Source organism: Cimex lectularius, unplaced genomic scaffold, assembly GCF_000648675.2.
Source record: "Cimex lectularius strain Harlan isolate CLEC.00 unplaced genomic scaffold, Clec_2.1 scaffold198, whole genome shotgun sequence".
Taxonomy (NCBI): Eukaryota; Metazoa; Arthropoda; class Insecta; order Hemiptera; family Cimicidae; genus Cimex; species Cimex lectularius.
This window is the reverse complement of record NW_019392853.1, coordinates 584860-600632: the sequence shown is the minus strand read 5'-3', so window position 1 is coordinate 600632 and position 15773 is coordinate 584860. Positions and strand designations below refer to the sequence as shown.

The following is a 15773-nucleotide window of genomic DNA, read 5'->3' as shown; positions in this document are numbered from 1 at the left end:
CGTGACAAACTTGCAGTCATTTTTGATCATTTTAATCCGTCAAACACGTTACGGCTTCTCGCCATATTCAATTCTGAGTAAATGGGGCAGACCAAAGCAAAAAATTAGTACAAACATTTCTATCTCGTACAACATTATTTTTAATTTTTTATGTTGCATGTATGACCTGTGTCATAAATGTTGTAATATTTCTTTTGAGAATTTTTTTAAGCAGTTTTAAACTATCCAATTTCATTATATGACGTCATGAAAATTATCACGGGTCAACCTGAGAAGAATGTGTTTTTCAGGCTCGATGTAACTTTATGTTGTTACCTTTTTACATTTTCCGGCGTACTTATCTATTTAACTTTTTAAACATTTGTTGTGGGTATTTTGTGTAACAAGTTTTTGTGATGAGCCTGAGACTTAAATATTTAATTAAACCCGCAACTTGCTTGCTGCGTAATAATCTTCAAGGTAGTATGTTCGCTATGATTTCTAAATTGTAGCATAATTCCTAACAATTAGCAATAACACCTAAATGATTTTATTTTATTTATTTATTTGCAGGCCAACGGGAGTTTCATCGCTGGGTCGCTCCCACATTGAGGGTGTTGAAGAAAAAGAAAGACAGCCTTGGGCCTGAACCACCAGTGAATAGGAGCACATTCATTGAATGGTATGGTCTTAATGTACCCACTTGTACCAAAGTCAAGCAAGTCTAAACATAACGACTGCCTTTAGATGTAACTGGACAATGTGTATAGGTCCACACTTGAAGATTTCTTGTTGTAGAAATTAAGCATGACTGATTTTGTAACGATCTCTTGTGCAAGCAATTTTAACAGAGGAATTTTGTTTGATGATGGATGCTAGGAAGGTCCGGTAAGATAGATAAGAACCATCGGATAGTGCCATTGAAGAAAGAAAAGGATTCGAGTTTGGATATTAGTGATGAATGAACGATGGAATCAAAGGCTTTGGTGAAACAAGAAGTATTAAGATAGTAACTTTTGGTTGGTCCATTGTGATGTGAAAGTCAATGGTAATTTGAACCATTTCCGAAGCCGGATTGGGGGGGGGAGTTAGGAACTTTGGTATAAGGACTAGTGTTTAAATGGAAAGATAACCCCCCCCCCCAAAAAAAAAAGTTCTGAAATTGTGTTTCAAAAGCATTCCTGTTTGCATGATTTGCCTTCTTCTTGCCTATATGCAATTGTTCAATTATCAAGATAGTCTAGCAACTCATGTGTCCTCACTTGAGTGACTTGTTACTTCTTTGGTTACTAGGCATGACTGATGACTGTCATGGGTTAGGATCACTTGTACAATTATATCATGAACAATTAAATAAGCAGGGTGATGACATCAGTGGTGAGAAACTTTTACAAATGGAGCTTCCAAAATCACTCATTTGACCTAGCCTAGGTTTTAGCATTTAGGCAGAAAGATAAACTAAAGAAGCCCAAAGTCTACAATATTGTTCCAGAGACAAATTTTTCGTTTGGCTCTCTATGTACATTTTAACCAGATGTAGGTAGTAGGAAATTTTTACAGAGACCTAATTTTGGTTGCAATATACTATCAATGTTCAAATTAGAAGAACTTGAATTTCTGAAACTGCAACTTTTTTCCCAAGTTTCCTATATTTCTATAACCATTTAGAGAGAAAGATTAACCAAGGAAACCCAAAGTTGTCAATTGTCAAGATACAATATTCGATCAATTTTGTATATACGTGTGTACAACAAACCTTGTAATGGTGTCAAAAAACGCACCATTTTCAATTTTTCATTTTCTAGGAATTACAATGCTGAAATATATGCTTTTGGGAAAAGGCTCGGAGAGGATTTTGACCAGAGTGCCCTGAAGCAAGCTCTCCTAGATGAATCCTACATTAAAAAGTTGGCCAAAGAGCAAAAATCCGTTGGCCTGGAGGCAGAGACGAACATCAAATCTAATATGGACATGGCCGAAGAGGGAGAAACTTTAATACAAGACTACATCAATAAATATTTGACAACCACGTTACCCTATCTACCTAATAAATATATTGAGTAATTAATATAATTAATTAAAGTGTAATAAGTAATAAAATAATAATATTTTTTTAGAACAATTCAAGAATTTCTTTTAAGCACTGGCACCCTTGCTTATGTTGCAAACCATATCGGGATCAATGACCTGGTCTTATGTGAAGTAAGTTTTTTTTTTTTAAATTATTGTTTTTGATTGTTTTCCTATCCTCACAAATTTGGCCTGTTGCACTAATCCACAATTGAGTATGGCAAAATGCAGCAGTCAGAGGAAAAGCCAACCAAAATGTCTACTTACAGGTTCTTTAATTAATAACAATTTTTTCTTGCAGGACTTTCCGCCAAAAGAGGAGACACTTGCTGTCTGTTTGAAAAGTGTCATTCAAGCTTTAGCGCTGAGCAGTGGGCTAGACAGAAGTTCTTTATTTATAAGAGATTTCATCGTGACACAAATCGCGACTAAAGATTTGTCGCCTATGTGCACCCCTGACAATCCTTTGGAAGAATTGTCACAAAGTTTGATGGAAAGAGGCATGCCACCTTTTGAACCAAGGCTTATTTCGGCCATCGGTAAAAACAGCATACTTGCCAATTATGAAGTCGGGATGTACTGTGATCGGCAAATGATAGGAAGAGGTCTTTATTAATAATAAAAAAGAGTAATATGTAGTAATAAAAACATTTCTGAATGCTAATAATGATTGATTTATCAGGTTGTGGAGAAAGCATTGAAATTGCACAGGACATGGCTGCTTGTGATTCATTGTGGAGGATGTGGGGAGTGACTCCTAACAAAAAACCTTTTCCCTTTGATGTACGACTGTCAACAAACAACAATTTCAGATCTAAACAATTATCAGCTTCATAAACCAGTTGTTATAGTTTTAGCGATTGTACATAATTTTGTATATTAAATAGTTAAAAAAAGTTATTTGTAATTTTATCTGCATCCTTTAAAATAGTTAACCTCTAATAGTAACATTTTCATAGATAATTATTCTTATAAGAGTTAACAAAGAGAAGACTAAAAAAAGTTAACTTTATATTTTAGTTGATCAGGGATCAACCTCATTCTGGATCATTTGTTAAAAGAAAATTTTAACATTGAATGATAATTACTAATATTACAATAAAGATATTGTGACTCAATTGGCATTGCGATTCTGAATTTCCCTTGGAATTTCTGCCACGTACTTTATATTTACTCATAACTTATGTTGGCTGGCGTGGAAAATGAAGCAATTTAATGAAAATACTAAATTTTAAAAATCTGAGGGTGTTGTAAAATGATTTTTCATACTTGATGCAACATAGAGTAGATAAACAATGTTTAAGCGAATAGTCATAGGTTCAACTCATTGTAAACAGTACTCAATGTTCAACTACCCGTTAGGTGTTGTGAACAAAGGATCAAACCACTTTACAATACATTTTTATACTATAATCCATTAAAAACACCATGGGCACTGCCGGGATTTGAACCAGAACCGCTAGCGTGGTAAGGACTAGTTGGTTAGAATTCAACTCACACACATGTACATAGTTGCTAATAGATTACACTCACACATTCATTCACTCTACTCCAGAGTACTTGATATTGCTTGGGATATTTGGGGGATAAACCCCTCCATTCATGCAAATAAACTCATTCGTTCCAATAAATAACATATATCACATACATGAACATAAAAATATTTCCCTGAGATATTGGAACAGTGATCTGTGCCTACTGCCGTGACTCAAGGCCGAAAAGAGGTTATTCAGGATGTCATATTTCTTTGTTTGCTGACACAGTTCTTTGCAGTCTGTTATTATATGCTCTACCGTGATAAACTCTCCACACCACAGACATCTTCATGATCTCACCCCCATTAAAAGGTGTCTGTGTTTAATCTTAGTATGACCAATGCGCAACCTGACACCTTTTCCCTTCAAGCCCAGCCTCCACAGGTCATGGTGTAACATTGTTGTATTTAAATTTTCTTGTTTCATAGATGGTCCTTAAATTTAGAAAAACTGTTTGATTTAGGCAAGTTTCCTTTATCTCTTGTTTTAATTCCTCTGCCACTTTCATCTATATATTTAATATCACATTCATTACAAGTAAGTTTGTAAACTCTGCTTTTTGACATATTGTCAACCTTGTCTCAGAGGATGTTTCTAAGTGAACAAGGGCACCTCCAAAAGCTACTCTAAAACCTTCTCCCTTAAGAATTGTACCTACTTTTTCTGATAGTTCACCAATGTATGGCAAGCAACGAAAACCTAATGATTAATTTTCGGTGGAGGTAAAAGGAAAAAAATTGTCTGAAAAATAGGTTTTTACAAGCAAATAAGTTACGATTTGTAAAAAAAAAAAATGAATTTTTTAACATTTTAGAAATTTAAAAAAACTAACTATTGCAATGTTTGAACCTAGAACTTATTCTAAAAAAGACTGTTTGCATTTTTTGTCTAAGTTGAGTAGTTTTTAGGAGTAGGAACGCTAGCACGTTGACACCCTGCATTTGTAAATGTAAAAATAAAGACATTTATTTATTTTAAATTAAAGAAATATTACAAATTTTGCCTTTGGATTTCAGTGGTATTAAAATATGGAATAGAAATTTGACTCAAAATTAAACAGCTGATAATGCTGTCATCCAAAAATCAACTTCATAAAATTGTTATCTAAATTGCAGTGTCTTTTATATTTTGTGTTTTAAACAGAAAGTGATAACATAGAGAAAGCGACACAAAATACAGGATGTAGCAAGACATACAATGCCCTCCCCACTGGAGATGACGCTATGAAATGACAGAAAAAAATGATGAGCTTTTATCTGATTGTAGAAGTGGTCAGTTTTTCTTCTTTCTTCTTTGTATATGTCTGGACAATTGTAGTTATGAGTAAAGTTAGTGCACTTGGTTATTTTAACATTTTCTCAACATGACATGACACAAACAATAATCCTTGGGTTAAATTTGATAATCTGTTTAAATTGGATAATCCAGTTCTAATTTGAAAATAAACAGAAAAATTGTTTGACTTATTTGAAATTGGATTAAAAGAGCCTGCTTGGAATAATAATGTGCAATAACAAAATTGTATGCACTTACAACAGCATAATCAAACAATTGAAAGAAAACTTGTAATTGTAGAAAAGGATGACAAATTGAACAGCAAATTAGAACGAATATGGTACAATGTAATAGCTGGTGCAACAGCTGGGTTTGTCTCCCGGACACTTACGGCCCCTTTGGACCGTTTGAAGACAATGGCTCAAGTAAGCAAATATATGTTTTTTTATAATAACTGTGGAAGAATAACAATTACATTTTAGTTTTAGTTCCAGGGGAGAACAATAAAACTAAGCGATGGGTTTGCCATGATGATAAAAGAAGGAGGATACGCCAGCATGTGGAGGGGTCTGTCAAACAATAAAAATATATAACAGACAGATAATAATTTTAAAATGTTGATTATATTTAAAGGCAACGGAGCAAACCTAATAAAAGTGGTGCCGGAAATAACGTTAAAGTTTGTATTTTTTAATGAGTTGCTATGTTTAATGCAATCAGATAAAAGACCAACATTAAAAGAGACCTTATTTGCCGGTGCCCTGACCGGAACTTTTATTCAGGTCATTGTTCACCCTGTAGAGGTAATATAAAATGATTTATTGTTGAGTTCATTTTAAAAGTTTCCTTCTTTTCCAGGTCATAAAAACAAAATTAGTATTAAGGCAATCATCAGAATCTCCTCGAGTTCTTGGCCAAATAAAGAAGGGATATAAAACATACGGCTGGTCCTTTGCATACTTAGGTTTAGTTCCTGCGATTTTAGGAAAAATGTTGTTCACTTCGATCGATTTTGCTGTGTATCATGTATGGATTGAGATTTAATAAGGTAATATATAATTGTTTTTAATTGAAAATAATATTTTGTCTTAGGCTTGTAAAAGAGTTCTACTATCTTCTCCCGAATCTGTTGATAAAATGACAATAACGTTTAGTGGTTTGTGTTCGTCATCTGTGGCGTTAATTGGAGCTTATCCCTTTGGTGTTCTAACTACCCATAGGCAAGCCTCAGGTAATTAAAAATATATTTCAAAAAAGAATTTAATAGGAAATTATAATTATTAATATAAATTTAATTATTATCTTCAGAAAAAGAGAACATGTTGAAATATATAGAGCTTTTGAAAATCAGAGGGCCATTTGGAATGTATCGAGGATTTACAACAGCATTGTTGAAAATTGTTCCATCATATGCGATCGCATATGTCTGCTATGAAAGTGTGTTGGAGATATTCCACGAAACAGTAACTACATAATTTGTAGGTGATTTTTCAAAACAGCAAGTGGAAATTATTTTTCAGTGATTATCGGAACTGTTAGAATAGTATGCAATTTATAAATTAACAATATGAAATTACATGTGTTTATGATTTTTTATAACTCTTAAGTAATCTATGCGATAAAATATTTTATGACTATCTGTTAGATGTCAGTGAATAATCCGTGGCCATTAAAAAAATAGAATAAAAAATTGCCTGCAATATTCATTACTGAGACATAAAACCTGTATTAAGTCAATATGAGAAATAGCTTGAGCACAGCGGCAAATATATAGAGCACCTGTTAGTCATAAATATCTTACTTTGCGTTCCATTTTGTATACAATGAGAGTGAAGGTATTTGTTAATGTGAATGTGTGTAGATGGAGCTAACATTTCTACAAGTTTGACAAACGCACATTTACTCTTCAGCCAAAGCAATGTAGCATGAAAGGATGTCACTTAATTGAAGGGTTTAGGGAGATAAGATGGATATAAGAATAACAAATCATTAAGCACAGCAAAAAGTATTTGAGACCTCTGTGATTTTGGAAGAATCAGGGTGGTGATACTGACATATTTTTGTGTATATTGAGAATGAGTGTATTAATTAGCAGAATATGTAATGTGAGAACCAATGGTTGAATATAGTGTAATTCCGTCTAACGCATATAGAGAGTGCATAGAAATGCCACTCGATTTGAGAAGTGAGCTTAAGCACGGCAGCAAGTACTTGAGTCCCCTTTTCTGATTCTTGGAGAAAGCGGGATTGTACTATTATATAGTAATAATAGTTGTGTATATTTAATTTGTGTTGAGAATGAATGTATTTATTAGCGAGAATTTGTGATGTGAGAGGGTTAACGGTGGAATATTGAGTACCCCATCGACCCTCAATAAGGCTAGTTGTATACCAGTGGACTATGAGGAGGCAATAGGCCCAACTCAGCAAATGTTTGGATGTACATGTGCGGATTTGGGCCTATACAAATCCAAATATTTAAAATTAAATCAAATAAATGTCCTCAATATCTATCACACAACTATTATTAATATGTATAGTAGAAAAATCCCGTTTCCTCCAAGAGTTGGAACAGGGGACCCAAATACTCGCTGCCATGATCAAGCACAATTCTCAAATGGGGTGGCATTCCTGTGTGCTCTCTTATGGGAGCCAAGGAATTGCACCCTTCAATTAGGTGGGACACATCAAGCAACCTTTCTCTGCATGCCGGATACATACACGGGCTTTGGCCCAAAAGAAAGTGTCCATGTGTCAACCTCGCATGGTTCATTCTTAATCTAATGAGGGTTCTATGAGTCAGATCCTCCGAGGGCCACCCATTGACAGTGCTGTTGATACACGTGGACTTCTTTATCAATTCGGCCCATTGAAGCTGCCATCTTAATTTTAAATATATATATTATAATTCTAAGTTTATAAGTAGTGCTTAGAATGTAAGGTTGCTGAAGAAATTAATATAGGAAGAAATATGACTCCTTGGTTTACGACCAATTTGAAGGCGATAAGTAGATTGAAAGTCAAAGGAAAGTGAAATAAGAGATAATCAAGAAAATAAAAGAATTATTAGGGATTTAATAAGGAGAAGTCTAGTTTTCTGTCGAGTGAAAATGCTAAGGCATTGAAGAGAATGGAGGCTTGAGTAGATCTTTTTAATAATAGAGCTCATGCCATGTAAAGTTGGAGTTAAAAATAACACCAAGATTTTTAACTTTAGGACAAAAATTAATAGGGGAACCACTGATAAGAGAAGGGGATAGGCAATCTGTACTAATGGGTTTATTGGAAATCAATAAGGACTGGGATTCGTTAGAGTTTAGAAGAATGCCGTTATTTCTTGACCGTTGGTTGATAGATCACAGTTGAGCAATGAGATAGCTTCAGAGATGTTGCTTGTAGGACATTGAACATAAAGCTAAGTGTCAGTATAAAGATGAAATTGGGAGAAATTAAGAACTAATGGAAGATCATTTAGAAACATGGAAAAGAGTAAAGGTTCAAGAATAGAGCCTTGGTGTAAACCAGCTCAAAATGAGAGAGAATTTGAAGCTTTAACTCTCTGAGTTCTGTCAGATTAATAGAAGTAGAAGAAAACCAAAAAGATGCGTCATTTTCCGAATAAGCAAATTATGATTTATGGAACCGAATGTGTAGGAAAAATCAAGTAGAACAGTAATAGTACACTTATTATCATCAATACCTAGGCGAATATCATCTGTGATTTTGAGAAGGGCAGTCTCAAAACTATGAAATTTTCAGAAGCCATTCATACTTACCCGATTAAGAATAGGGCATGCAATCTCTTTAAAAACATAGCTGTTACTCACAGTTTGTTGTTTTCAATGATGCGGATTTCATGCTTAAAGTTCATCATCAGGTTGAAGGAGTTACAAGCACGTCTCGACATTTTGTAAGAGTGAACCCGCGAATGCCGATCCACCGCCAACGCGAAATTCAAACGAAAAGTCGGTTTTTATTGGCGCTCAATTTTGAACGTGCGAAAACCGTTAATAACAACTGTTTAGTACTTAGTTATTTGAATTTTTTAGGGGGGGATGAGTCTGAACGGGGAGGACGGATGGGAAATGTTTCAAGGTGGCAGTCGTGCTCTGCTTTAATCAGCCCGCCACTGATCGAGGCGGGACTGTCGGTTAATTGTTAACGATGGCGACGCCCGGTCTCGCTTTGTTCCCGTCCTCCGGACCGAGCGGATGCAGCTTTTCCAGTGCCAAAGTACATCAAAGTATCTCCTGAGATCTTCTGATTGTTGTCCAATATTGGCGACGAGCGCATTGCCTGTGGACCCATTCTACAGAGGAAACACCTGACGATCGTCCCATCGTGTCATTCATCTACATTCTCCAGGTCAGTCTTTCCGTATAATCCATGATTCCACAAATTCAATTTTATGATTATTTGTACAATGGTTTCGTTGACATTCCTTCTCAGCCATTATGATTTACTATGCCGTCCGGCCAATTCATGTTTCTTCATCTTAATTCTTCGATTTATAGTTTCTACCTTTGAGTTTTATATTTAGACTAGCTTTATAACCCGGCTTTACCTCTGGGGTAATGAGGATACTAGGAAGCGGGGTTTGTGCTCTCCAGGCACTGCAGCATTCAGGCTTATTCTACCTTCCTAGTTCCCTAGTTCAGCGCAATAGACTCAATCCTTCTTCTTAGATCAGATCATTGGCTGTCGCTGGTACAATTTCATTCCATATTTGTTTTCTATATGTTAGTTTAAATCTCCGTTGAGCGGTCGAAGGTGTTATGGGTGGCTGTCGCCTCTTCATTGCATCTGCAGATGGTATCATCGTTGTATATGCCCATGTTGTGTATGTTTTCTCAGGTGCCAGTGAAAGGTTAATAGTCCTATCACTCCACTGCGTCTAGCCCTCTCCAATTGCAACAGTTTGCCAGTCTTGGTGAGGGTTGTTTCATCATAAGTTTAGCACCGCTAGTGTTTATTCATTTTCTTTTTGTTTTGTTTGGGACCGTTCTGCGATGGATGATTCTATGTTTGATTTTGTTATCCCAAGTATAGGTTCGGGCCTATGGTCTTGCTCCTCCTCCTCTGCCCAGTGGGTCTGCCTGTCTTTTCGATACCAAATTTCCTCTTTGCCCTGGCACCCAAGATATCATCAGGTTGTTGCGTTTCCCCAAGTGTTGGAGATTTTGGATGCATTCACTGTCTAATTTTTATATGATTTTTTTACGTGCTAATGCTTTAATAACTGCTTGGCTGTCAGACTTATGAGGATTTTTTGCCAATGTAACCTCTTTTAAGATTTTCTTGGACACAAGCGTTGATGGCATGTATTTCTGTTGAAGTGTTCTTCCCCAATGAGTTTGATTGCTCATATCCTGCGCTTGTGGAAAAAATACCCGATCCGGTTCCCCCGTTTGTTTTGGAACCATCTGTATACTTTTATTGTACCTGATGCTCTCCTGAGTTCTTCTTCGCCTTTAAGTGAGTTGAGACTTTATAGGATGTTGACAATGTATATAAAGGGGATGACCAGGTTGGGATAAGGATTTACACCAAAGTTTTTTAGTGATTCTACACGCCAAAATATCCTATATCCACCCGTGTCCGCCACTTGTGAAAGGCACTGGTTTCTCAACAAAGAAATTGAAAGTTGAAATTTTCCGTTTTTAATATTTTTATTTCGGCGTTCTACCTACTCAGATCAACTCTGGGAATATATACTTTTACAGCATTTTTATCAACAATAATATAGCAAAAGCTATTAAAGTTTATCAATAACGAAAAAAAAAATTAAAAACCAAATATTTTTTTAAGTAAACTAGGCCATAATTTTTTTTTCTCGTGAAACTAATATAACATTTCGTTTTAGCAACGCTAGGACCCCTAAATATAAATTGTTTTTTTGAATTTAATTATTTTAATTAAAAGTTTTACGATTTTTAAAAGACGTTCTCAGAATATCTGATTTAAACGGATAATAGGTTTTTAACGTGAAACATACCATGTGAAAGAAGAGCAACGTAGCTTTTTAACGACCATAAAATATACAAAATATTTCTATATGAAAATACATAAAATAAAATATTTTTGATATAAATTAACCTTAATTAAATGGAAATAATAGTACGATTTTACCGTTTGATACAGTTAGAAAATCCACTTGACAATTTCTTTAAAACGAATATCAACCATTGAAAATCGGTCTTCCAGGTATTGAAAAAAAGGATGTCAGAGCTTGCACTAGAAATGTCAGCCATGGTCGTCGAAATTATCACTTAAAAAATTAATTTACACCGATTTACGAGAAATTCGGTATCTAAGGATTTTATAACACTAAAATCACGACAAGGAGGTCAAATCCAAGATTTGCCCATTTCCTTACCTACTTTACTTACTTATACATGGTGTCCTTTTTAGAGGCCCGATGAATTTCTCTTGAAGAAATGATGCTGATCCAAAATATCGGGCATGTATCCGCCATTTCTTGTGAAGAGGACCTGGTTTCGCGAAAGATCTTTTTTCTTGAAAGTTGAAATTTTACGTTGTTTTAATATTTTTATTTCGACGTTCTCCTTTCTCAAATCAAATATGCGAATATATCATTTTACAGCATTTTTTATGTAGATAGAAATAAAAATATAGTAAAAGCTATCAGAGTTTATCAATAGTCAACAATCTGCTAAAAACCAAATATTTTTTAAGTAAACTAGGTCATAATTTTTTTCGTGAAACTAATATGAAATTTCATTTTAGCGCCTCTAGAAACACCATATAAATACAATTTTCGTCCGAATAGATTTCTTGACCTTTAAAATTTTTCCGATTTTTAAAAAGATGTTCTCTGACTAAAAGGATTTTAACGTCAAACATTCCATTTGAAAAAAGAGCAACGTATTTTTTTAACGACGTATATACCATAAAAATATACAAACGATTTTTATAAGAAAATACATAAAATAAAATATTTTTGATAGGAATTAACCTCGTTTTTTAAATGGCAATAATCGTTCAATTTTAACGTTTGATACAGTTAGAAAATCCACTTGACAATTTCTTTGAAACGAATTATCAACAATGAAAATTGATCTTTTGGTAGAAGAAAAATGATGTCTGAAATTAGCTAAGAATGTCAGTCACGCCCATCGTGGGATGCGGACTGGTGTGAGGTAGGTTTTAGAAAAACATTTTCTTCATCGTGCCAACGTTTCGATCTTGAGATTATCTTCAGGGCTCAAAGTGCCTGTTTTCCGTGTAGATGTGTCCTTCTTGTGAGTCGTTTTGAGAGTCATTGACTAACGGTTATTAAACACCACACATAATTTCTCTGAGTTGATTTTAAGGAATTGAGATAATTTGTTTTGGTTCATTTCATGCTAATGTTAAGAATGGATCGTCACAATTGTCGATATTGGGATAACTCTCAATCGCTTAACACGGGATACTTCCATGAAGTGCGAAATGAATTCTATAACACGATTTTGCTTTGTATGGAGATCGGCGGTGCCCATTCTGAAAATCTAATTTCCTAGGATTAGTTTAATGAAGTTACTAGGAGATAAATGAATGACGATTGGGCTAAATAAAATTTCAACTTTTTTTCAAACTTAACTCTTAAACGCCAAAATACAAGAAAAATGACCGAAGTAAAATCTTATTTAAAAATGCCGTAGAATTTAACTCCGTATTCAAAATGATACCTTCCCATAAAAAAAAAGCTGCAGAGCCCGGGGGACGTACCGTACGTTGAAAAAAAAATGACATCAGATACAGATTCTACGTAAAAAAAAGTATGTAAAGACCAGTCCTATTTGTAAAATTATTTCCAAACCAAAGAAATAAAAGGAGGGTAGTTTATAAATAATCACCCAGTATACATAGAAAAGCATGTATTTAAGAATGAGAGTGTAAGTGTGTCTAGGCTTTTTCGTAATTTTATTTATAAAGGCGCTCAACCACTTTGATCAATTAAACCGAAAATTTGGAGGCTGAGAATCAGGTGGTAAAGACGCACCAGGACTGTTCCCACCAACACCTCACAACCTCCGGACTAAGAGTACAGTTTCCAGCTATCCCGTTTCATTCTATATTATGTATACAAATTTTGTAGCTCTCAGAAACGTCAATAGCTTATCTATCTTTGTAGGCTAAGAGTATTTTCTATTTTATTGTAAAGTGTTTTTCTTGTTAAAGATATCATAGCAAGCACTGGCAATTTCATATTGTTTGCTATTGGTCAAAAGTTGCTTTACGTTCAATTCTTCTCCACAAAAAGGAAGATCCCCCCCCCCAGCCATGAGGAACGAATGAGCAAGCCTACAATGACCTAGCCTAGCATCGTGTTTGGATCCCTGGATGTATCCAAATTTTGACACGAGCTTTAATTTATCTAAGTTTCCAATTCAAGGTTGCGTGCCATTATCCCCTCAAATGCCAGGATTTTTAGTTTGCAAGAGGCTCGCGTTTGATTTTAGTGTTTTTGTTGGGCTTAAAAACCGCAAGCGTTGGAGGCTGAAATGACTTAGCCTGTTGACAGCCCCTACAAACTAACTTCGGTGATGGGCAGGAGACCGAGGACTAAAAAACCGAAGTTGATGATTCTACAAGACATAAAAGTCATAAGCTCAAGCTAATATTGCAAACCAATAAATATTATATAATAATTATTTCTTATGAAAGATGAGAGATGGTGCTCATTTGCAAAACAAACTTTCAATTTTTCTTTTCAAAGCAAGATTTTTGTCAACCTTGACTCTTTTTGAAAAAAAGATAGAGAGAAATTCAATTAATCGCTAATAAACAATATTATTATTAATTCACAAAAACAAAACACTTGATGGAAGAGTGTCAGATCATTTGTTCATTTAACATGGAGAGAATTAGTTCATATGAGAAATACGCCGTGGCGAAGGTTGGTACACCACGTAAAAGAGCTATGCCGAATCCCCTGTACAAACCTTCGGCGCCTCGCGAGAAGACAAATTTTCTAATGTCTCTCCATTTGGCAGGCCTACCTGAAAAATTGAAATATATCTAAACGATACAAAAAAAAGTGTACAAATTCGGTGTTAAACTCCAATACACAGACCTACAGTCTGTAAATGAACGCCTATAACAGCGAAAGGATACGCAAACGACTGGGCCACCACCGAAGACACCATGCTGCAGAATACCACCTCTTGACCGAAAGCAGATGGGCCGTATCTTTTCTTATACATTTTCTTCAGGCTCTACAAATAAATTTAAAAATAATTATGTTCAAATTAATTCTAAAAATTATTGCTTCATTTTTGTGTTGAGACGTCTGATCATATTGCTTCAATTTTTAGATTCAAGTAATTATTTTACATTTACAAAAAAAAAATTTACAAAAATAAAAGAAGTGAGAAAGTTTTGTAATGAAGATAAACTGCAATTACTTTCTTATAATCATTCACTTCTTATCACATAAAATATTTCTAAATTTTGATTAAATAGTAATATGTTTGACGTATAATTTTTAATGTCAGACTTTGCCTCCATAATTGTTTTTTAAGCATAAAAAATTTAAATGTAATACCTCATATGTGCTGAAATCGATTGAACTAAAAATCAAAATTCCAAATATTGAGGTAACGTAGCCCCTGAAGAGAAAGCGATACCCTTCAGTCTTGTAGCCTTTTATCAGAGTATTAGTAAAGTTATTTTGTTTTCCAGCATTATGCAGTATGAATCGGGTTTTTACTACCTAGACAAAACATACTGCTAGTTGCTTGATTTAAAATTTGTGCGTTTTACTCTTATGAAAAGTAATTTGGTAGATATTAAAAGATAATTAGGGATGAGGGTAATTACACAGAAATCACCCAGTTTCTTAGTGGAGCTTTCGAGGAATAATGTTACCCTTCATCAAAACTTGCCTCATTGGGACTGTATTCCAGGCTGGAACCATTACAGAAATTAGCGACAGTACTATTAAACCTATGATGTGTCAGGACTGATATTGGACATTGTAGACAACAGAAGCTGACTTGAAAGAGCCTGCATATTACCAGGAATAAGAAGAAACAGCGTAATATGTCCTCTGTTTGTGTGGGACCTTTTCAGGCTGATTCCTTCTCATGGATGAGGACAACCCAAAGTCTGAAGGATATACTGAGACTTTTTGGATCGGATTTAAGCCTTAATAAGCTTAACGAAAGAGCTCTACATGATAATTGAGGTTGTACAATAGACGAATATTGGTTGTAGTTCATAAGTTTTAAAAGAGACTGATTCCTTTTAACCTGAACCTTACTTTCGTTCATAGAATGTACTGGTGTTTGTGCTGGACCTGTAGAATTTCTATATGCTTATTAAAACTGTAGGTTTCAAAATTGTAAGTGTTCATATTTTTTAACTTTTAGAAGGATAGTTAGTTATACGGACAAAAGGGGATGTATCTCTCAACAGCTCAACAAAGAAACTGATTATTTATTTCAAAACCACCTCATCGTTGATCATCTTTTAATATAAATCCATTATGTTTAGTGGTCTATTGACCAAATTACTTCTTTCAATTAATTATTCTTTTTATCTAAGGTCTTGGTTGAAATGAAAAAACGTCACGAGCAGGATTCGAACCACGACCTTCGGCTCAATACGCCGCTGCTCTTACCATCTGAGTTATCGTGACTTCGATCCACTCGGGCACCAACTCGCCATCTCAACCTGCAACCTTGCGAATTTTCTTTTAATATAAAATTATAACGATGAAGTCTGATCATTAATATCGGTGATAGTATCAGAAGAACTAGTAAAATATTTGAACTCATCCAATCAGTTCAAATAAGTACTAATGCTCATTACATGTCCAATTTTTACATCTCTCATTATGTATTGTATTACAATGTAGAAGTGTATGGATAAAAATCTGAATTTAAAGAAGAAGGTGCCCATCGATCA

At 34.7% G+C, this 15773-nt stretch overlaps 4 protein-coding genes across 7 annotated transcripts in view; 3 read left to right on the top strand and 1 right to left on the bottom strand.

Moving 5' to 3' along the window:
* The first annotated feature begins 286 nt into the window (after positions 1 to 286).
* LOC106669460 (39S ribosomal protein L44, mitochondrial) lies at positions 287 to 2949 on the top strand. Its single transcript, XM_014398957.2, has 6 exons — positions 287 to 459; positions 553 to 661; positions 1785 to 2039; positions 2097 to 2181; positions 2351 to 2654; positions 2732 to 2949. Exons 1-6 carry the CDS (start codon positions 396 to 398, stop codon positions 2884 to 2886), a joined length of 972 nt encoding a protein of 323 aa, XP_014254443.1. The 5' UTR covers positions 287 to 395; the 3' UTR covers positions 2887 to 2949.
* A 1650-nt stretch (positions 2950 to 4599) lies between these two features.
* LOC106669463 (calcium-binding mitochondrial carrier protein SCaMC-2-A-like) lies at positions 4600 to 6435 on the top strand. Its single transcript, XM_014398963.1, has 7 exons — positions 4600 to 4855; positions 5160 to 5284; positions 5348 to 5426; positions 5493 to 5662; positions 5718 to 5885; positions 5952 to 6090; positions 6168 to 6435. Exons 1-7 carry the CDS (start codon positions 4813 to 4815, stop codon positions 6332 to 6334), a joined length of 891 nt encoding a protein of 296 aa, XP_014254449.1. The 5' UTR covers positions 4600 to 4812; the 3' UTR covers positions 6335 to 6435.
* Positions 6436 to 8952: 2517 nt separating this feature from the next.
* Positions 8953 to 15773, top strand: part of LOC112127581 — a 176294-nt gene continuing 169473 nt past the window's right edge. Inside the window, exon 1 of the mRNA XM_024228711.1 lies at positions 8953 to 9224. The gene's annotated coding sequence lies outside the window, so the exon portion shown is untranslated. The remainder of the gene's footprint in view (positions 9225 to 15773) is intronic.
* LOC106669433 (calcium-binding mitochondrial carrier protein SCaMC-1-like) overlaps positions 13636 to 15773 on the bottom strand; it is a 6606-nt gene continuing 4468 nt past the window's right edge. For 3 of the 4 annotated variants that reach the window (XM_014398915.1, XM_014398913.2, XM_024228709.1), the window contains 3 exons: positions 14410 to 14577; positions 13939 to 14080; positions 13636 to 13864 (listed from right to left, as the gene is read on the bottom strand). In XM_014398915.1, coding sequence (XP_014254401.1) covers positions 13698 to 13864; positions 13939 to 14080; positions 14410 to 14577 — 477 coding nt within the window. In that variant the 3' untranslated portion in view covers positions 13636 to 13697. The remainder of the gene's footprint in view (positions 13865 to 13938; positions 14081 to 14409; positions 14578 to 15773) is intronic. The other variant, XM_014398916.2, reaches the window with a different exon arrangement.